At 44.0% G+C, this 21,498-nt stretch overlaps 1 protein-coding gene across 2 annotated transcripts; it reads left to right on the forward strand.

The window, feature by feature from the left end:
• The first annotated feature begins 1,747 nt into the window (after nt 1-1,747).
• On the forward strand, nt 1,748-21,404 carry NONO (non-POU domain containing octamer binding). 2 transcript variants are annotated; one of them, XM_050776370.1, is made up of 12 exons: nt 1,748-2,332; nt 3,007-3,063; nt 10,586-10,748; nt 11,769-11,962; nt 14,489-14,790; nt 16,894-16,989; nt 17,180-17,376; nt 17,713-17,797; nt 18,193-18,295; nt 18,816-18,855; nt 19,050-19,159; nt 20,185-21,404. In XM_050776370.1, the coding sequence occupies exons 3-12, from the start codon at nt 10,595-10,597 to the stop codon at nt 20,317-20,319; spliced, it is 1,416 nt and encodes a 471-aa protein (XP_050632327.1). In that variant the 5' UTR covers nt 1,748-2,332; nt 3,007-3,063; nt 10,586-10,594; the 3' UTR covers nt 20,320-21,404. The 2 variants fall into 2 exon arrangements, with proteins under 2 accessions (XP_050632327.1, XP_050632328.1); XM_050776371.1 differs by lacking the exon at nt 3,007-3,063 and having other exon boundaries at nt 2,200-2,332.
• The last annotated feature ends 94 nt before the right edge of the window (nt 21,405-21,498 follow it).

Genomic DNA, 21,498 nt, shown 5'->3' on the forward strand with positions numbered 1-21,498 from the left:
CTGGGTAGGTACAGTGGCTCACGCTTGTAATCCTAGCACTTTGAGAGGCCGAGGTGGGCGGATCACTTGAGGTCAGGAGCTTGAGACCAGCCTAGCCAACATGGTGAAACCCTGTCTCTACTAAAAATACAAAAGTTAGCCGGGCGTGGTGGCAGGCCCCCGTAATCCTAGCTACTCGGGAGGCTGAGTCAGGAAAATCGCTTGAACCTGGGAGGCAGCGGCTGCAGTGAGCCGAGATCACACCACTGCACTCCAGTCTGGGCAACAGAGCCAGAAACCGTCCCCCCGCCAAAAAAAAAAGTGGTCCTCCGCTGGGCGCCCTGGCTCATGCCTGTAATCCCGGCACTTTGCCAAGCGGAGGCGGGATTGCTTACACTCAGGAGTTTAAGACCAGTCTGGGCAATATGGTGAAACCCTGTCTCTACAAAACATACAAAACATACAAAACGCCCCCCGCCCCCGGGCGTAGTTGTGCACTCCTGTAGTCCCAGCTACTCAGGAAGCTGAGGTGGGAGAATCGCTAGAACCTGAAAGGCAGAGGCTGCAGTGAGCCGTGTTTGTGCCACTGCACTCCAGCCTGGGTGACAGAACAAGACTCTGTCTCTAAGTAAATAAATATAAACAGTACATACATAGAAAATAGAAACGCAAGAAAGTGGTCATAATTGCTATCTCTAGAGAATGAATAGAGCGGGAGACTTTTCCTTTATACTGTTGGGTATTTTTTTTTTTCCCTTGAGTAGGTAATAGTTTTCTTCTTTTTAAACTGAGACGAGGTCTCACTCTGTCACTCAGTCTGGAGTGCAGTGGCGCGATCTCTACTCATTGCAGCCTCTGCTTCCCAAGCAAGCTGAAGCTATCCTCCCACCTTAACCTTAACCTCCCGAGTAGGTGGGACTACAGGGACGCTCCACCATGACAGGCTAATTTTTGCTTTTTTTTTTTTTTGGAGATGGTTTTTCGGCGTGTTACCCAGGCTGGTCTCGAACTCCTGGGCTTAAGCGATCCTCCCATCTCGGCCTCTCAAAGTGCTGGGATTACAGGCATGAGCACTGCACCCAGCCAGAATTAAAAATTCGGGTTCTCAGTTGCATTAGTTCTATTTCAATGGCTACTTATAGTTAGTAGCTGCCATATTGAACACAGCAGACATAGGACCTTTCCATCATTGCAGACAGTTCTATTGAACAGCCCAAGTCTAGATCATTGCGTTCCCACATAAGGTGGCGCCCATTGGGATACCCTGCAACCCTGAGTGTGAATTAATTAATGGGAATTAACAACAAATACTTATCAATTGATCCTTGTAGTCCTTGGTTAACCACGGGGGCAGGGCGAGTTAGGCATACTGAAACAATGAAGGTTAGTTACTGATAGGCCTCCTATGGAATATACAGTCTGATCTAGAGGCCTACGATATATCCATGGCAATGATGACACCTGTTGAATCTCTCTGTAAATCATAGGAACAATAGTGATGTTTGGACTGCTAAGTTTTCTGGTTACCATGGAAATGAGGGTGCTGGTTACAATTCTGTGTAATCACGCAGAGACTAAGGTGCGATGCACCACCTCCTCCCCCATCCCGTCTGTAACCATGACCAAAGAGTTGACTATTTCATTTGCGTTTCCCGAGCAGCCCCAGCAACAGAAGCACCTAGAAATCTGATTAAGTATGTAGTGTCAGGATGCAAGCCCTAAAAAGGAAGTGTGAAAAAAGAAACATGGCGGGGCACTTTTTCAGTAGGAAAAGGCCAAATCTATTACATTGAATACAATGACATTGTTACTCTTGCTTCTTGCACAGGCGCAGTGCAGGACTGCTCCGAGCACGCCTACGCGCGCATTTTCTCCCCTTCCTCTCCCTCTTTCCACTTTCCTCTCCCATTTTCTCCTCTCCTTTCCCCCTCCCACCACTTAGTCTTTGAGTCTTTCAGTTAGTTCGTTTATGTCTCTCCTTCCGACCCCCAGCCCCAGCTCCTCTCCTTTTCCTTTTCCCCCTCCCCCTTTCCTTTTCCGTCTCACGCGCCAGGCCGCTTGCACATGCGCATTAGGTACAGAGCCTCGCTCTTTGTCCCCATCTGTCGTTCACACGAACGCAAGCCTTTGGCATTCGGCAGCCAATAGAATCTAAGAAATGGCGGAAAAATGATTCCGCTCGGGAGATAAACCTTGATTGGCAGTTCAGCTAACCAATCGAGAACGCCACTTTGTACCCCTGGGAGGCACCGAGCTCCGTCGTCTCGTTTCCGGCGGTCGCGCGCTCTTTTCTCGGGACGGGAGAGGCCGTGTAGCGTCGCCGTTACTCCGAGGAGAAACCAGTCGGTAGAGGGTGAGTTTTGGGACGGCTTGGTTCTTGTTTGGGAGGGTAGTGGGATTTCTTGGAACAATCAGCGAAAGAAGAGGCGAGGGTGAAGCTAGGTTTGGAGGGAGGATGGCGGTTCCGAGGCCCCTTGAGGCCTTGTCTCCGCCGCCACACTGCCTTCTCAGCCCACCCGCGGGGGCCCACCTCTCTTAACTCGCTTCGCATCGGGCTTTCCCCGTTTTCGTTCCCGCCGCGTTTCTTTGTGCAACTCATCTCCGAATCTTACCCGTGTCAGTGTAAGTTGCCGGCCTCTGAGCCGCTCTGGGCCCGAGGGTGTGGGGTCTATTATGAGAGATCGCTGAAGTCGTGGTTGGTTGGAGGAGGAGGCGCTTTGTCGGGCGCTCCTCCTCTCGGCCCCGCGAGGCCATTAATTCAGAATGGGCAAATGGGGCCCCTCGAGCGATATTTCTTTGTCAAAATTCTAAGCTGGAAAGTTCCTCTGCATATCCAGAGCCCACCGCTTTCGTAGTCTGATTTCTGTATGCCCTTTTTCTAGTCTTACCGCCTGGCTCCTTGACGCATTTATATAGCGTCACTTTTTAAAATGAAACTTAAATTTATGGATTTCGCATCGAGTATTTTATTTTCCAGATTGAGAAACTCTTACCATAACCTGACACGTTTCTTTGTGTTTTTAACAGAGAAGTCGAGGTTAGAGAGAACTGGGAGGCACTTTGCTGTCTTTAATCGAAGTTGAGGTAGGTGTAAGGGATAGGGTTGCCAGACAAAACACGGGGCACCCAGTTGAATTAGAATTTCACATACACAACCAATTATTTTTAAGTATACGTGTGCATAGTTTCAACTAAATTTGAAATTCAAATTTAATTGTGGGTTGTGTATTTTATTTGCTGAATCTGGCAACTCCAGTGGGGGGGGGGGTGGCCTGGCTATATTTATACTGTGTCTTTGTCCACCTTCTTTGTTATTAAATGAAAAGTCCTAAGAAACTCTTAGCAAAGGACCTTAGTTCATTTTGCAGCTTTCAGGCTGGCCATCCAGGCGGCCATCTCAGTCTCGTAAATTTATACCAGATTAAGATTTCAGATATGTGTGATGTAGTGTTTGGTCCTGTACCTAAACATTTGTTCAATTGTAACATGCCCAGTAGTTAGTCTTTCTAACCAGCAATACGTATTTTCTCTCAGAATTCTTCATCAGGATTATTAGTCTCAGGAACACATAAGTAGATAGAAATCTTTGCTGCTGATGTTTGCGCTGTGTTCACTTTTCAGAGGCCCAGTATTTAGGCGACGGTGAATTTATTACTCTGAAGAGGGCTCTGCACATATTTCCAAATTATATTGGTGGTCATGAGAAGTAGGTGATAGGAAGAAATACTTCTCGAGCTACTTGCTACTTGGTAGGCACTATTCTAGGTGCTTTATACAGTATGACAGTCTTCACTAGTACATTCCATCTCGGGCCTCTCCGGGGCCAGGGGAAGAGAGAGGTAACACCTGGAACCCAAATAGGAAAAGATTTGATTCTGATGCCCACCTTACCCCATCCCCAGCTCTTTCCAGGTTGGACTTTAGATTTCGTGTTTTAACTTCCTGCTTTTATATCTTATTTTTTAAAAGACTATTTCCTTTTTTTTTTTTTTTTAAGGTATCTCATTTGCCATGAAACTGCTACACCTGCTTGTGGCATTTAAAATCCTTACAACTTTTTGAGAAAACGATGTTGCACTTTGTGGCAAGAGTCACAGGGTAGATTCTATTTTTAAGAATTTATCCTATGGAAATAATTAAATGGAAATAAAACTGAAAGCCAGAAGACATTTACTGCAGCATTATAATAGGAAAAGCCAAAAACAACAACCTAAATGTCTTGTAGTAGGGTGTAGTTTAGTAAATTAAATTAGTACATCCTGGGGAACTTTAGTCATTAAAAATTACAATTATGTTGACGTTAGCAGAAATTAGGAAACTGAATATACAAGGGTGCATTATCAGTTACCAAAATGATAATGTATGTCTAAATAAGCAAGAATGGAAAATTGTGGGAGGAATATTTAATCATGGATATGTCCAAAGATTTAGCTATGAGCATTGATTATAATGGTGAAAAATAAGAAGCAACCCAGGTGTCCAACACAAGAGGGACTTGGTTGACAACTGAATGCTGTGTCCATTAACGTAAAAGATTTAATGACGTGAAAACTGTTTATGATACATCATAAAGTGGAAAAAACAGGTTACAGAATAGTTTTTATCATATCTCATTTCAAATACCTAAATTAATGATTAGAAGGATATACCAACATGTTAATAGTGACTATTTTTAGTGGCAGGTCTGTGGATTTTTATATTTGTATTTTTATTTATTTTGGTTTTTCTAAATTTTCTATATTAATACATTTTGTAATAAGTATCTGATAGTAATTTCTGTTTAAAATTTTTAAATAGGATTTTAAATTGTAATTTCTGATACCTTATAAAATTAATGAAAAACGAAATTGATTAAATGATATAAATGTGAAAATTTAAATCTTGGCTGAAATGTCAAATATTGTGAGGTTTATTACCATCTGCCTCCTTCCACTCCCTATCCACTTTACCTTCCTCCCCCGTTTTATTTTTCCCATAGCATTTACCTCTTTTTAAGTACTATATAGTTTACTTATATATGTTGTCTCTCACTAGAAGAAAGCTCTGTAGGCAAGAATCTGCTTTGTTCACTGATCCACTCTAACCATCTAGAATAGTGCCTAGCAAATGGTAGGCATTCACTGAATATTTTTTTAATGAAATCGTGAATTGAAAAATTATCAGTAACCTACAAGCAATGCAGTTTTCATTTTTGCCTACCTTCTGTTCCTTGTCTATATTCACACCTTTAAAATTAAAAAAAAAAAAAAAAAACCCTTTCCCCGTTAGAGTATCAGACATAGTCATGTTTATGTGGTCTTCATAATTTTTAATGCTGTGAATATTCTATTATATAGCTGTACCATAATTTCATGAAAACCTTTCCCCTAGTTTTGGAAATTTAAGTCATTTTTATTATTTTGTTACCATAAAGGCCATTACAATGAACATTTTCACGAGTGTAGTTTTCAATTTTAAAATTATTAGGATAAATTTCCAGGAGTAGAATTTCCGAATTAAAGACTATGAATGAACATCTTGATAGCTCTTGTTAACTGTTCTCTTACTAAACTTTTGGATACAGAATTTGGTAATTGCATTGATGTTTTCAGTTTTGGTGGGATGTGACATAAAATGGATTAGGAATGTTTTTATGCACATGAAAATATTCCCATATACTCATCGTCAAAATCAGTAGTTATCAAGCCTGTGTCACATTTCTTTCATTTGAGAAATATAATTTTTTGTGTTTATTATGTTTTGAGACAGAGTCTGTTGCCCAGGCTGGAGTGCAGTGGCACCATCTTGGCCTACTGCAGTCTCTGCCTCTCAGGTTCAAGTGATGCTCCTGCCTCAGCCTCCTGAGTAGCTGGGATTACAGGTGCCCACCACCATGCCCAGCTAATTTTTGTGTGTTTGGTAGAGACGGGGTTTCACCGTGTTGGTCAGGCTGGTCTTGAATTCCTGACCTCAAGCAGTCCACCCTCAGCCTCCCAAAGTGTTGGGATTACTGGTGTGAGCCACCACACCTGGCCAATTTTATTTTTTGTTTTCTGTGTTTTGTTTTGTTTTGTTTTGTTTTTGAGATAGTCTCAATCTGTCGCCCAGGCTGGAGTACAGTGGTGTGATCTCAGCTCACTGCAATCTTTCTCTCCCGGGTTCAAGTGATCCTCCCACTTCAGCCTCCCAAGTAGCTGGGATTACAGGTGCACACCACCATGCCTGGCTAATTTATTTATTTTATTTTTATTTTTGAGACGGAGTCTAGGTCTGTCGCCCAGGCTGGAGTGCAGTGGCACAATCTGGGCTCACTGCAACCTCCGCCTCCTGGGTTCAAGCGATTCTCCTGCCTCAGCCTCTCGAGTAGCTGGGATTACAGGCACCCGCCACCACTCCCAGCTAATTTTTGTATTTTTAGTAGAGACGGGATTTCACTGTGTTGGCCAGGCTGGTCTCAAAACTTCCTGACCTCATGATCTGCTCACCTTGGCCTCCCAAAGTGCTGGGATTACAAGCATGAGCCACTGCGCCTGGCCTGATTTTTGTATTTTTAGGAGAAATGGGGTTTCACTATGTTGGCAAGGCTGGTCTTGAACTCCTGACCTCAAAATGATCCACCCACTTCCGCCTCCCAAAGTGCCGCAATTACAGGCGTGAGCCGCCGTATCCTACCTAATTTTCTTTATTTTTATTTATTTGTTTATTTTTTGAAGTGGAGTCTTGCTCTGCCGTCCAAGCTGGAGTGCAGTGGCGCGATCTCAGCACACTGCAACCTCCACCTCCTGGGTTCAAGCAATTATCTTGCCTCAGCCTCCCTGAGTAGCTGGGACTACAGGCACCCGCCACCACGCCTGGCTAATTTTTGTATTTTTAGTAGAGATGAGGTTTCACCATGTTGGCCAGGCTGGTCTCGAGCTCTTGATCTTTGTGATCTGCCTGCCTCAGCCTCCCGAAGTACTGGGATTACAGGTGTGAGCCACCGCAGCCAGCCAATTTTCTCTTATTTCAAAGGAAGCATATAGTATTAATATGATGCTCGTAAAAGTCCTTTTCTGCATCTTTCCTTCAGCTAAATTATTACTAGAGCGTCTTGTGTTTGAGGGAATGGATTTAGGTTTGATGTCCTTTTAATTCCTGGAGAACTGTCCTTGAATAAGGAAGACTGTCCTCAGTTTGTTAACCTGATCAATTTGAAAATTTGCATTTTAAAACTCCACTTTTGAATTCAGTCTGGATTATACCAATAATCTTTTTTTTTTCCTTTATTTTTATTTATTTATTTTGAGACGGAGTTTCACTCCTGTCGCCCAGGCTGGAGTGCAATGGCCATGATCTCGGTCCACTGCAACTTCCGCCTTCCAGGTTCAAGCGATTCTCCTGCCTCATCCTGCCGAATAGCTGGGATTACAGGCATGCGCCACCACGCCTGGCTAATTTTTGTATTTTTAGTAGAGACAGAGTTTCACCATGTTGGCCAGGCTGGTCTCGAATTCCCAACCTCAGGTGATCCTCCTACCTTGGCCTCCCAAAGTGCTAGGATTACAGGCGTGAGCCACTGCGCCCGGCCTGTTTATTTTTGAGACCAAGTCTCACTCCGCTGCGCAGGCTGGAGTGCAATGGCAGCATCTCTGCTCACTGCAATCTCGGCCTCCTGGGTTCGAGCAATTCTCCTGCCTCAGCCTCACAAGTAGCTGAGACTACAGGTGCACACTGCCACACCTGGCTAATTTTTTGTATTTTTAGTAGAGACAGGGTTTCACCATGTTGGCCAGGCTGGTCTCAAACTCCTGACCTCAGGTGATCTGGTCTGCCTCAGCCCCCCAAAGTACTGGGATTACAGGCATGAACCGCTGCGCCCAGCCTATTTTTTTCATTTTTTTGAGATAGGGTCTCATTTTGTTGCCTAGGCTGGAGTGCAGTGTTATGATTTGCCTCACTGCAACCTCCTCTTCCTAGGCTCAAGTGATTGTCCAGCCTCAGCCTCCCAAATAGCTGAGACTACAGGCATGAGCCACTGCACCTGGCCTCCCCTGCACCCTACCTTTTTTTTTTTTTTAAATAGAGGCTGAGTCTTGCTATGTTGCCCATGCTGGTCTCCCGGGTTCAAGCCATCTTCCCGCCTCAGCCTTCCAAAGTGCTGGGATTACAGGCCTGAGCCACCATGCTGGCTTTGTTTGTTTTTTTTTTTTTTATTTCAACATTTGGGAGCACGGAACACTTGTTTTCTTTTTAATCTTATGTTGATTTTTAAATGATAGAATTTAACATTTTATTATTTTTATTTTTTTAATTTATTTATTTTTCTTGAGATAGGAGCTCATTCTCCCTGCCCAGGCTGGAATACAGTGGCGTGATTACAGCTCACTGCAGCCTCAGCCTCTCAAACATTTTATTATTTTTATTTTTTTAATTTATTTATTTTTCTTGAGATAGGAGCTCATTCTCCCTGCCCAGGCTGGAATACAGTGGCGTGATTACAGCTCACTGCAGCCTCAGCCTCTCAAGTAGCTGGGACTACATGAGTGTGCTATCATGCCTAATTTTTTTATACATATTTTTTGTAGAGATGGGGTCACTGTGTTGCCCAGGCTGGTCTCTAACTACTGGGCCCAAGCAGTCCTCCCATCTAGACCTCCTAAATTGCTGGGATTACAGATGTGAGCCACTGTGCCCATCCTGTTTATCTTTTCTCCTTTTATTTATTTTGTTTGTTTTTGTTTTTGTTTTTGTTTTTGTTTTGAGACAGAGTTTCGCTCTTGTGCCCAGGCTGGAGTGCAGTGGCACAATCTCGGCTCACTGCAGCCTCCACCTTCCAGGTTCAAGTGATTCTCCTGCCTCAGCCTCCTGAGTAACTGGGATTACAGGCATGTGTCACCGCGCCACTCAAATTTTTGTATTTTTAGTAGAGATAGGGTTTCACCATGTCGGTGAGGCTGTTCTTGCACTCCTGACCTCAGCTGATCCACTCTGGCCTCGGCCTCCCGAAGTGCTGGGATTACAGGCGTGAGCTGTCTCGCCTGGCCTATCTTTTTATGTTTACTTTTATTGCTTTAGTAGTCATTTGTCTTTCCGTTGTGATTAATAAATATTTAGAGTGTGTACTGTATGCCATTAGTGAGCCAGCATTTTCACATGTTTATTCTCATAGCCTCTTTGAGAGCGGTATTTTTATCATCCCCTTTAGAACAGCTGAAGAAACAGGTACAGAATAATTTACTAGTAAGTAGTACACAATTGGGAAACACAATTCAAACTTAAGGATGCCTAACCTCACAGCCCATACTTGTACCACTGTTACTTACACAGTATGTACTGTGGGCTAGGATTGGTGGGTGCCAGAGAAGATAAGACTTTACTAGTCTTTGTCCTTGTGATAACCAGAATCTATTTCAATAATTTTGTTTTTATAGTGTGCCTGAATGTGTGATGGGGCCAGTTTTTAAGAGTAGATTCTTTTGGAAAAGTAGTTTTCTATTAATGTATAGTATTGAACTGGGAAGTTCCTTAAGCCATTCTAGTACAAACTGTCCTCATCCAGTACTCATTTAGTTTTTATGTGCAGTATAACTGCAAATGCCTGGTTGTTTCTAGATTTTTGTTTTTATTTATTTTTTTTCAGATAGGGTCTTGCTCGGTTACCCAGGCTGGAGTGCAGTGGCACAGTCATGGCTTGTTACAGCCTCTAACTCCTGGGCTCAAGTGATCCTCCAGCTCCAGCCTCCTGAGTAGCTGGGACTACGATGCCACTATGCCTGGGTAGTGTTTTTTTGTTTTGTTTTGTTTTTTGGGGACGGAGTCTCGCTCTGTCACCAGGCTGGAGTACAGTGGTGCGATCTCGGCTCACTGCAACCTCCGCCTCCCAGGTTCAAGCGATTTTCCTGTTTCACTCAGCCTCCCAAGTAGCTGGGATTACAGGCACCTGCTATCATGCCTGGCTAGTTGTTGTATTTTTAGTATAGATGTGGTTTCACCATGTTGGCCAGGCTTGTCTCAAACCTCTGACCTGGTGATCCACCCACCTCGGCCTCCCAAAGTGCTAGGATTACAGGCTTGAGCCATGCACCCAGCCTGCCTGGGTCATTTTTAAATGTTTTTGTAGAGATGGGGTCTCGTGGTATTGTCTAGGCTGGTCTTGAATTCCTGGGCTCAAGTGATCTTCCCACCTCAGCCTCCCAAGTACCTGGAACCACAGGCGTGTGCCACCACACCCAGCTAATTTTTGTATTTTTTTTGGTAGAGATGAGCCATGTTGCCCAGGCTGATCTCAAACTCCTGGACTCAAGCAGTCCTCCCACCTCCGCCTCCCAAAGTGTTGGGATTATAGGCATGAGCCACTGCACCCGGCCTTTTTCTTTATTTTTTCTTTATTTTTTCCTTTTTTGTTTGATTTTTGCTATATTTTGTAACCTCCAGAACGCAAGATTTTTTTTTTAACATTGTTTCCATATACAACACTGATACATTTTTGAATTGTTCTTCTTTGTCATGGTTGTTCAAAGTAACCAATTGTTTGCCTCTGGCAAAAGCCAGAGCACCAAAGGTGATGAATTACATATAATTAATCAGGAAGGTGGCTAATTGTGTTATTAGTACTGAATTTATTTATTAGTCTACTTTTTCTTTGTAGGGTGCAAAAATGCAGAGTAATAAAACTTTTAACTTGGAGAAGCAAAACCATACTCCAAGAAAGCATCATCAACACCACCACCAGCAGCAGCACCACCAGCAGCAACAGCAGCAGCCGCCACCACCACCAATACCTGCAAATGGGCAACAGGCCAGCAGCCAAAGTGTGTATATGCTAGGTGATGGAGTAGAAATAGATTCCCTCTGGGAATGGTTTCTTGGTTTTTAGATTAGTTTCTCGGGCTTATAAGGGAATAGATAGGCCTTTATGGCACACCTTTGTTCTTTTTTCTCTTTACCTCTTAATACTTCTTATGATGGAAAAGGCTGATTTTCCGAAACCAAGGAGCAAACATGTATGAAAGCAGTTGAGTACAAGTTGCTTTGCTGTGTTGGCACATTCTATTGCTAAACAGATGTCTGCATGTTTTACCTCAGTGTGGTTCTTAGGGGTAGTCATCAGATGACTGGTAGTTAAAAAGAATATAGAAAAGGCTTTAAGGCTTAAATGGAGGAGTCTGGTACTGAGTACTGTACTTATAGCCTTGAGCCTGTTCCAGCTCATTGTGAAAAGTCTTTAAGTATATGTTCCCGTTTGAGTACCAATTGTGTGCCTCTAAGACTAGAACCAATCCCAACTTTATTTCCAGAGATTACTATAAAGAATTGCTCTTTCATAACTCATCATTCCGTTGCCCCCAGCCTGAAAGAATGGGAACTGTTAAGGTTATGAAAATTGGTGAGAGATTAGGAAAATGGAACCGTTACTTTGTTTTGATTTTGTTTTTGTTTTTATTTTTATTTTATTTTTGTTTGTTTATTCTCATCTGAAGGTATGTTTTGAATGTTAAAATCTGATCCCTTGTAACATAGGGCTCCTTCCTTGAATTGCTTAATTTTTCTCTTTGGCCAGTGGCGCCTATATTTTTCTCTCTCTTGCTTAGTCCAGCTTGACTTCTGGCCTGTCATAGAGCTGTTCAGATGTCCTTGCAGATTTCTGCATACTGCTTTCACATTCTAAGGCACAATATACTCATAAGTGATTAGGTTGCCTTGGGAAATGGTGTTTGCATTCTCTACAACAATTAATGTTTCCTAATCTATCAATGGTTATAGGTCTTTGAGGATACAACTGTAATTCTATTTCCCCAGTCTTTTAAGTGACTGTGTGTGTCTTCTCTCAGATGAAGGCTTGACTATTGACCTGAAGAATTTTAGAAAACCAGGAGAGAAGACCTTCACCCAACGAAGCCGTCTTTTTGTGGGAAATCTTCCTCCTGACATCACCGAGGAAGAAATGAGGAAACTATTTGAGAAATATGGAAAGGCAGGCGAAGTCTTCATTCATAAGGATAAAGGATTTGGCTTTATCCGCTTGGTGAGCAACTGTTGGCTTTTGAGGCATGTAAAGGTGGGGAAGCTGGAGAATAATAGATATGCAAAAATAGGCAGTGGAAATGATTCGCAGATGATTTGTTCGTTAAAAGCTTGTTGATGAAACAACCACCAAAATGGCACATTTTAATTTTTCCTCATTGGTTTTGTTTCAAGGATAACAGGTTTTTTTGCCTAGGATACTGGAGTTAAAGTATGCCCTTTTGAGACGGAGTATCACTCTTGTCACCCAGGCTGGTGTGCAGTAGTGGGATCTCAGCTCACTGCAACCTCCACCTCCTGGGTTCAAACGATTCTCCTGCCTTAGCCTCCTGAGTAGCTGGGATTACAGGCATCTGCCACCTCGCCTGGCTAATTTTTGTATTTTTGGTAGAGACGGAGTTTCTTTTTTTTTTTTTTTTTGAGACGGAGTCTCGCTCTGTCGCCCAGGCTGGAGTGCAGTGGCGCGATCTCGGCTCACTGCAAGCTCCGCCTCCCGGGTTCAAGCCATTCTCCTGCCTCAGCCTCCCGAGTAGCTGGGACTACAGGCGCCCACAACCGCGCCCGGCTAATTTTTTGTATTTTTAGTAGAGACGGGGTTTCACCGTGGTCTCGATCTCCTGACCTTGTGATCCGCCCGCCTCGGCCTCCCAAAGTGCTGGGATTACAGGCGTGAGCCACCGCGCCCGGCTAGAGACGGAGTTTCACCATTTTGGCCAGGCTGGTCTTGAGCTCCTGACCTCAGGTGATCCACCCACCTTGACCTCCTAAAGTGCTGGGATTACAGACGTGAGCCACCACACCTGGCTGGAACTTTTTTGTTTTAATTGGGAAATTTCAAACATACAGAAGTAGACAGAATAATAATGAACCTGCACATATGCATTGTATAGCTTCAGTCATTATCAAGTTGTGGTTAATTTTGTTTTATCTATACCCTTCCCCTGTTTGGTCCCCCCATGATCAAGAGATGGGTGTCTCACCCTGTTGCCTTGGCTGGACTTGAATTCCTGAGCTTAAGCAATTCTCTGTCCTCAGCCTCCTGAGTAGCTGGGACAATAGATATGCACCACGGTGTCTGGTTTATTTGTATCTTTAAAATTTTTTTTTAATTGAATTAGCCAGACATGGTGTGTGTCTGTAGTCCTAACTACTCAACTAGGCTAAGATGAGAGGGTTGATTGAACCTAGGAGTTCGAGGTTACAGTGAGCTATGCTCATAGCACTGCACTTCAGCCTGGGTGATAGAGTGAGACCCAGTCTCTTAAAAAAAAATTAGTCATGGTAAAACAAACATAACATAAAATTTACCATCTTTACCATTTGTAAGTGTAGACATTATTTTAAAATCTATTTCGATTTAGGGAAAGTATATGAGAGGAAAACATTTCTAGACATTATCTACCTCCATAAATGGAAGAGAATAATGTGACAGCAGGATCACTGAATGGGGTGGTCAGAACTGGTTTTCATTCCCATCTGCCACTAACTGTACTATATAGGCAAGTTATTTTTCTCTGTGTATCAGATTTCTCTTTAGTAATATGAAAGGGATCCTATCAAGGTTCCTCGTTCCAAAGAGGCTTCTTGGAGGATATACGTGATTCTGGTACATACCTAGCAAAAATTAGAATGAGCACGGTGGCTCATGCCTGTAATCCCAGCACTTTGGAAGGCCAAGGTGGGCGGATCACTTGAGGTCAGGAGTTTGAGACCAGCCTGGCCAACATGGTGAAACCCTGTCTCTACTAAAACTACAAAAATTAGCTGGACATGGTGGTAAGCGCCTGTAATTCCACCTGCTCAGGAGGCTGAGGCAGAATCGCCTGAACCTGGGAGGCAGAGGTTGTAGTGAGCTGAGATCACTCCACTGCACTCTAGTCTGGGCGAAATAGCAAGACTCCATCTCAGAAAAAAAACTAAAATATTCTGGGTGATTTTAGGGTAGTCTTTGTGTTTTTGTTTTTTTGAGACGGAGTTTCGCTCTGTTGCCCAGGCTGGAGTGCGGTGGTGCGATCTTGGCTCACTGTAACCTTCACCTCCCGGGATCAGGCGATTTTCCTGCCTCAGCCTCTGGAGTAGCTGGAACTACCGGTGCTTTCTACTGCACCCAGCTAATTATTTGTATTTTAGTAGAGACAAGGTTTCACTGTATTAGCCAGGTATTCACCTGCCTCGGCCTCCCAAAATGCTGGGATTACAGGCGTGAGCCACCGTACCCGGCCAATGGTCTTTGTTTTCTGGATGATCTGTTGTCACTTGGGAGAATAATACCTATGAAATTGATGACCACCTAAGTGTTATTAACTTCTAGGATTACATGTGATTTATTGCAAGGCCATCAGAAGCAAACTAGGGTGGCCAAAGAGCTGAAGCACACAGTTAAGTTCTTTCACTTCTGTTTCTTTGTATGGTGGTTAGTTTTTCAGGGGAGATACTTTGTTATTGAACTATACTGTTTTAGACTGTTGATGGCTGCTAAGGTATTCTTTGTCAAACTGAATTATTCTAATTTTCCTCTGCTTCCTAGGAAACACGAACCCTAGCGGAGATTGCCAAAGTGGAGCTGGACAATATGCCACTCCGTGGAAAGCAGCTGCGTGTGCGCTTTGCCTGCCATAGTGCATCCCTTACAGTTCGAAACCTTCCTCAGTATGTGTCAAACGAACTGCTGGAAGAAGCCTTTTCTGTGTTTGGCCAGGTAGAGAGGGCTGTAGTCATTGTGGATGATCGAGGAAGGCCCTCAGGAAAAGGCATTGTTGAGTTCTCAGGGAAGCCAGCTGCTCGGAAAGCTCTGGACAGATGCAGTGAAGGCTCCTTCCTGCTAACCACGTAAGTGAGGGTCATTTTCAGACATAGACCTTAGATTGCTAATTCCTTCCATGGTCTGGAAAGTTAGCCTCTAGTAACCACGTTTCTATGTTTAAAGACTTGTGGTCAGCCGGGCATGGTGGCTGACACCTGTAATCCCAGCACTTTGGGAGGCCAAGGCAGGCGGATCACCCGAGGTCAGGAGTTCAAGACCCACCTGGCCAACATGATGAAACCCCCGTCTCTACTAAAAATACAAAAAATTAGCCAGGCATGGTGGCATGTGCCTGTAGTCCCAGCTACTTGGGAGGCTGAGGCAGGAGAATCGCTTGAACCCAGGAGGCAGAAGTTGCAGCAATCTGAGATCACGCCACTGCACTCCAACCTGGGCAACAGAGTGAAACTGCCTCAAAGAAATAAATAAATAAAAGGCCAGGCATGGTAGATCACAAGGTGAGGAGATCAAGACCATCCTGGCCAACATGGTGAAAGCCTGTCTTTACTAAAAATACAAAAATTAGTTGGGTGTGGTGGCACACACGGGTAGTCCCAGCTACTCGGGAGGCTGAGGCAGGAGAATCACTTGAACCCGGAAGGCGGAGGTTGCAGTGAGCCGAGATTGCGCTACTGCACCCCAGCCTGACGACAGAACAAGACTCTGTCTCAAAAAAAAAAAAAAGACTTTTGGCCAATGTGGGTGGATCACGAGGTCAGGAGATCGAGACCATCCTGGCTAACACGGTGAAACCCCATCTCTACTGAAAAGTACAACAAATTAGCTGGGCATGGTGGTGGGCACCTGTAGTCCCAGCTACTCGGGAGGCTGAGGCAGGAGAATGGCACGAACCTGGGAGGCGGAGCTTGCAGATTGCGCCACTGCACTCCAGCCTGGGCGACAGAACAAGACTCTGTATCAAAAAAAAAAGGAAAGACTTTTGATATTAGGGTGGGTGCGGTGGCTCACGCCTGTAATCCCAACACTTTAGGAGGCTGAGGCGAGTAAATCACGAGGTCCTGAGTTTGAGACCCGCCTGGACAAAGTGGTGAAACCCCGTCTGTACTAAAAATACAAAAATGTGGGTGCCTGTGATCCCAGCTACTCAGGAGGCTGAGGCATGAAAATCGCTTGAACCCGGGAGGCAGAGGTTGCAGTGAGCCGAGATAGCACCACTGCACTCTAGCCTGGGCGACAGAGCAAGACTCTGTTTCAAAAATAAAAAAAAAGACTTGGTACTAAGTGAGCTTTCTCATATGATTTTTGCTATAATCTTATATTAATAGAAGTGGAATGACGATTATGAAAATTAACTTTTTAGTCACTCCGTACGTTTTAATTTAATTAGTGTTAAGTCTCTCCTAACTTTGAAGTTTTAGAGCTCTGAAAAGTTGATTTGTGCATGCAGTATCTCTTTTTTTTTTTTTTTTTTTTTTTTTTTTTTTTTTTTTTTTTTTTTTTTTTTTTATCTATTTTTTTTTTTTTTTTTTTTTTTTTTTTTTTTTTTTTTTTTTTTTTTTTTTTTTTTGTGTTTACCACAAGTCATTTCTCAGATTGTCTGTAGATGTTCAGGCTGTACTTAAGTACTGCATCTACCTACTTGGAATATCTTTGAGACTGTATTCAGAGATCTGAGGCCTGATTTCTCCTATCAACCCCAGATTTTCTTTTTCTTTTTTTTTTTTTTTTTTTGAGACAGTCTCACTTTGTATTCCGGGCTGGAGTGCAGTGGTACAATCTTAGCTTATTTCAACCTCTGCCTTCTGGGTCCAAGCGATTCTCTTGCCTCAGCCTCCCGAGTAGCTGGGATTACAGACGTCTGCCACTACACCCAGCTAATTTTTGGTATTTTTAGTAGAGTCAGGGTTTCACCATGTTGGCCAAGCTTGTCTTGAACTCCTGACCTTGTGATTCACCTGCCTTGTCCTCCCAAAGTGCTGGGATTACAGGCATGCGCCACCGCCCCTGGCCCAACCCCCAATTTTTTATAATGTCATTAGGTATAAAAACTCCTTCAGAAGTGTTTGTCCAATCCTGAGCCCTAGCTAATTCATTGTGCCAGTGATATGTGTAGAGAAGAAGCCTGGTGTGGGGTATGATTTAACACTGAACTTCGTTCTTTCTCTTAGATTTCCTCGTCCTGTGACTGTGGAGCCCATGGACCAGTTAGATGATGAAGAGGGACTTCCAGAGAAGCTGGTTATAAAAAACCAGCAGTTTCACAAGTATGCCGTCTTGATAGATTTCCCTATTAGGTGTTTCCTTCTTAAGGAAGCTTATAAAGGGATATGTAAAAGAGGCAGGTCTTTGCTGCACATGTTCACTGGCAGCCATTATATTGGTCCTCACAAGGAATGCAATACTTAGCTGGGGTAATCCTGGACAAAGTTAGTAACCTAGGAACCTTGCCTATAGGGAACGAGAGCAGCCACCCAGATTTGCACAGCCTGGCTCCTTTGAGTATGAGTATGCCATGCGCTGGAAGGCACTCATTGAGATGGAGAAGCAGCAGCAGGACCAAGTGGACCGCAACATCAAGGAGGCTCGTGAGAAGCTGGAGATGGAGATGGAGGCTGCACGCCATGAGCACCAGGTCATGCTAATGAGACAGGGTGAGTCTAGGCCTGTAAGTTTTAAAGCTGAAAGGACAAAATGACATTTTTAAATGGGTTTCTTTGTATCAATTAGCAGAAAGGCCTAAATCTCTGCTTTTATACTTTGAAATATTTTGCGTTGATTTTGGTAGATAAGTAGATTTGGAGATGTGGCAGAGATACTGGATTCTGTGAAGAAGGAAATGATAGGTTTGACTTCATTTTGGAATCTGGACACCACAGGTGGCTCCAAAGGAATTATATCCTCTTTGCTTTCTGGATCTTTATTTGAAGAAAGTCATTAGATCTATATGAAGACAATGAGGAATATTCTTAAGTCTGTTGTTTCTTTAGATTTGATGAGGCGCCAAGAAGAACTTCGGAGGATGGAAGAGCTGCACAACCAAGAGGTGCAAAAACGAAAGCAACTGGAGCTCAGGTAACTTTTCTCGAACCCTTTCCTCTGACAACTCTAAAAGGTAATGTCTCATTCCTCTTTCCTACTGCCATGCTACCTCATGCATTTATAAATGTGTTGGCAAATATTTCCTGGCTGCTTCTCAGGTTCTTTGGATTGGAGATGTTTTTAGCTGCCCATGGTTCTAGAAGTTTTTAGCTGCCCATGGTTCTAGAAGTTACCTGCTAAAAAGAAAGCTGAATACTGGTCTCATGAGGTTTCTTTGGGGGTTGCCTCAGGGCTGGGCACACTTAACAGTGAGTTTCCTGGTGAACTGTGATAGTTTTCAGTAGGCTGGTCTCCTCGGTCGAGTCCCCTGTTAACCTACTCAAGTTCTGAAATGCCTCTGTCTTAAATATATTGGTGACTCTCTCTAGGCAGGAGGAAGAGCGCAGGCGCCGTGAAGAAGAGATGCGGCGGCAGCAAGAAGAAATGATGCGGCGACAGCAGGAAGGATTCAAGGGAACCTTCCCTGATGCGGTATATCTCCCATGTGCCCATGATGTGCCAAGCCAGTCGTGATAAGACAGACTCACCATGAATTGTCTGCTAGGTTATCGGTTATGACCACTTTTCCCGTGTTGTGAAGTAACCCTTTAGAAAAAAGAATTCATAAGGAGAGGTAAGGTTTAAAGAGGAGTTCTTGCCTCACAAGCAATATAGGATGAAAAACTGGATCTGCTGTATTCTGTTTAGACTCACTATAGGAAGAGATACGCAACCTTGGCTAGTCCTCTGCTGTCCTTGCAATTGTACAAGTTGGACCTTTAGAAGAAATCTCTTCCCCCTTTCACCTCTCTGGAGGCTCTGGCTTGTGTCCTAGTAGCTCTGTGACCTTGAATTTGTTGCACAACTAGCAAGGGTTGTGCTCCTCAGCTTGGTCTCAGTGCTCTTTGGATGTGTTATCACTCTATCTACTTCCCTTAGTGTGTGGTCCTTGATGGATTGTGGTAGAATGCACTGCTGTCTTGGACTTTCTTGAGTATTTTTTGTTTTTCAGAGAGAGCAGGAGATTCGGATGGGTCAGATGGCTATGGGAGGTAAGGACTTAAGAGATTAATGGCTCTGATTTCCTTTTTTGTTTGGTCTCTGGTGAACTATGTAGTTTTTGCTACCTACTTTAAGGGGGTGACGTGCATGTCTTAGCTCAGAGGTCTTGTAGAATTGTTTCCTTTGGCATAGAAAGAGACTAACAATCTTTATCCCTTGTACTGATCACACTACTCTGCCTTAGGTGCTATGGGCATAAACAACAGAGGTGCCATGCCCCCTGCTCCTGTGCCAGCTGGTACCCCAGCTCCTCCAGGACCTGCCACTATGATGCCGGATGGAACTTTGGGATTGGTAATAAACTGCAAGGCCTTAACAGTAATTCTAAATGGTGGTAGGAGAAGAACAGGCATTGCTTTCATAGCCCCTGGGGGCCTACCTCAATTTGCTACAGATAGCAATCTTTTTTTTTTTTTTTTTTTTTTTGGAGACAGAGTTTCCCTCTTGTTGCCCAGGCTGGAGTGCAATGGCATGATCTTGGCTCACTGCAACTTTGCCTCCTGGGTTCAAGCGATTCTCCTGCCTCAGCCTCCTGAGTAGTTGGGATTTCAGGCATGCGCCACTGTGCCCAGATCATTTTGTATTTTTAGTGGAGACCGAGTTTTACCACGTTGGTCAGGCTATTCTCGAACTCCTGACCTCAAATGATCCGCCCACCTCGGCATCCCAAAGTGCGGAGACTACCGGCGTGAGCCACCAAGCCCGGCCTAGATAGCAGTCTTTAGGACTGCTGGTATCCATTAAATGTAACCTCAAGGTCTTTATTTTTGAATCTTGAGCAAACTCGGTCTCTATACTTAATCTAGGAGTTAAGTAAATGCCACCGTCTGGCCACTCTGATTGACTGTGTTTGTTGGAGGGAAATCAATGAAGGCTAGGCATTATCAAATAAAATAGTTGTGAATCCAAATACTTCATGGCTCATGCAATCCTGAGGTGGTTTTGGTTATGGTGTTAAGATGCCAAAACTAGACAGTTTGGTTTATTGTTTTTTCTTTTTTTTCTTTTTGAGACGGAGTTTTGCTCTTTGTCGCCTAGGCTGGAGTGCAGTGGTGCAATCTTGGCTCACTGCAACCTCCGCCTCCCGGGTTCAAGCGATTCTCCTGCCTCAGCCTCCTGAGTAGCTGGAATTACAGGCATATGCCACCACTTTTGGGGTTATCCACTAGAGTTCTAAACAGACTTAATCACCCACTCCTGCCTACCATCAGGAGCCTTGAATAGTTGAATGGAAATAGCCTCCAGTGGAGGGACTACAGATGGGTGGGAAGCTTCCAGCAATGGCTCTGTTACAATGTTGCTCTCTTTTTCTCTTTAAGACCCCACCAACAACTGAACGCTTTGGTCAGGCTGCTACAATGGAAGGAATTGGGGCAATTGGTGGAACTCCTCCTGCATTCAACCGTGCAGCTCCTGGAGCTGAATTTGCTCCAAACAAACGTCGCCGATACTAATAAGTTGCAGTGTCTAGTTTCTCAAAACCCTTAAAAGAAGGACCCTTTTTGGACTAGCCAGAATTCTACCCTGGAAAAGTATTAGGGATTCCTTCCAATAGTTAGATCTGCCCTGCCTGTACTACTCTAGGGAGTATGCTGGAGGCAGAGGGCAAGGGAGGGGTGGTATTAAACAAGTCAATTCTGTGTGATATATTGTTTAATCAATTCTGTGTGGTGCATTCCTGAAGTCTCAAATGTGATTGTTGAGGGCCTGGGGAAACCATGGCAAAGTGGATCCAGTTAGAGCCCATTAATCTTGATCATTCCGTTTTTTTTGTCCATCTTGTTTCATTTCCTTGCCCCGCCCCCAAGACGGAGTCTCACTCTGTCACCCAGGCTGGACTGTACTGGCAGGATCTCGGCTCACTGCAGCCTGCCTCCCGGGTTCAAGCTTGTCCAGGCTGATCTTGAACTCCTGACCTCATGATCCATCCACCTTGGCCTCCCAAAATGCTGGGATTACGGGGTGAGCCACAGTGCCCATCCTCACTTGCTTTCTTATCCTTACACTCCCCCAGTCCCAGAGTAACTGCCACATACACCACAAAAACCAAATACCCCCAATGACCTTAGCCCCATTGCTCCATTCACTCCCAGGTGAGAATTCAGGCAAACGTCCACAAAGGTCACAGGCAACGTGCGTACGGTTCTGTTATATCCCATATATTACCCCTTCATGTCCTAAAGAAGACATTTTCTCTTAGAGATTTTCATTTTAGTGTATCTTTAAAAAGAAAAATCTTGTGTTAACTTGCCTCCATCTTTTTCTTGGGTGAGGACACCCAGGAATGACCCTTTTGTGTCTATGATGTTGCTGTTCACAGCTTTTCTTGATAGGCCTAGTACAATCTTGGGAACAGGGTTGCTGTATACTGAAGGTCTGACAGTAGCTCTTAGTCTCGCCTATCTTAGGTAGTCACGCTGTGCATTTTTTTTTCATTGGTGTACTGTGTTTGATTTGTCTCTGATATATTTGGAGTTTTTCTGAGAAATGGAGCAGTAATGCAGCATCAACCTATTAAAATACATTTTAAGCCTTTTAATTTTCTGTGGTGTTTTTGAAGGGGAAAGGAGGGAGGGGAGTTACCTTAGGAGATGAGCAGTAGGCTCTATAAAGGTAATCCTTTAGACATTTTG

Source organism: Macaca thibetana, chromosome X (genome assembly GCF_024542745.1).
Source record: "Macaca thibetana thibetana isolate TM-01 chromosome X, ASM2454274v1, whole genome shotgun sequence".
NCBI classification, from domain to species: Eukaryota; Metazoa; Chordata; class Mammalia; order Primates; family Cercopithecidae; genus Macaca; species Macaca thibetana.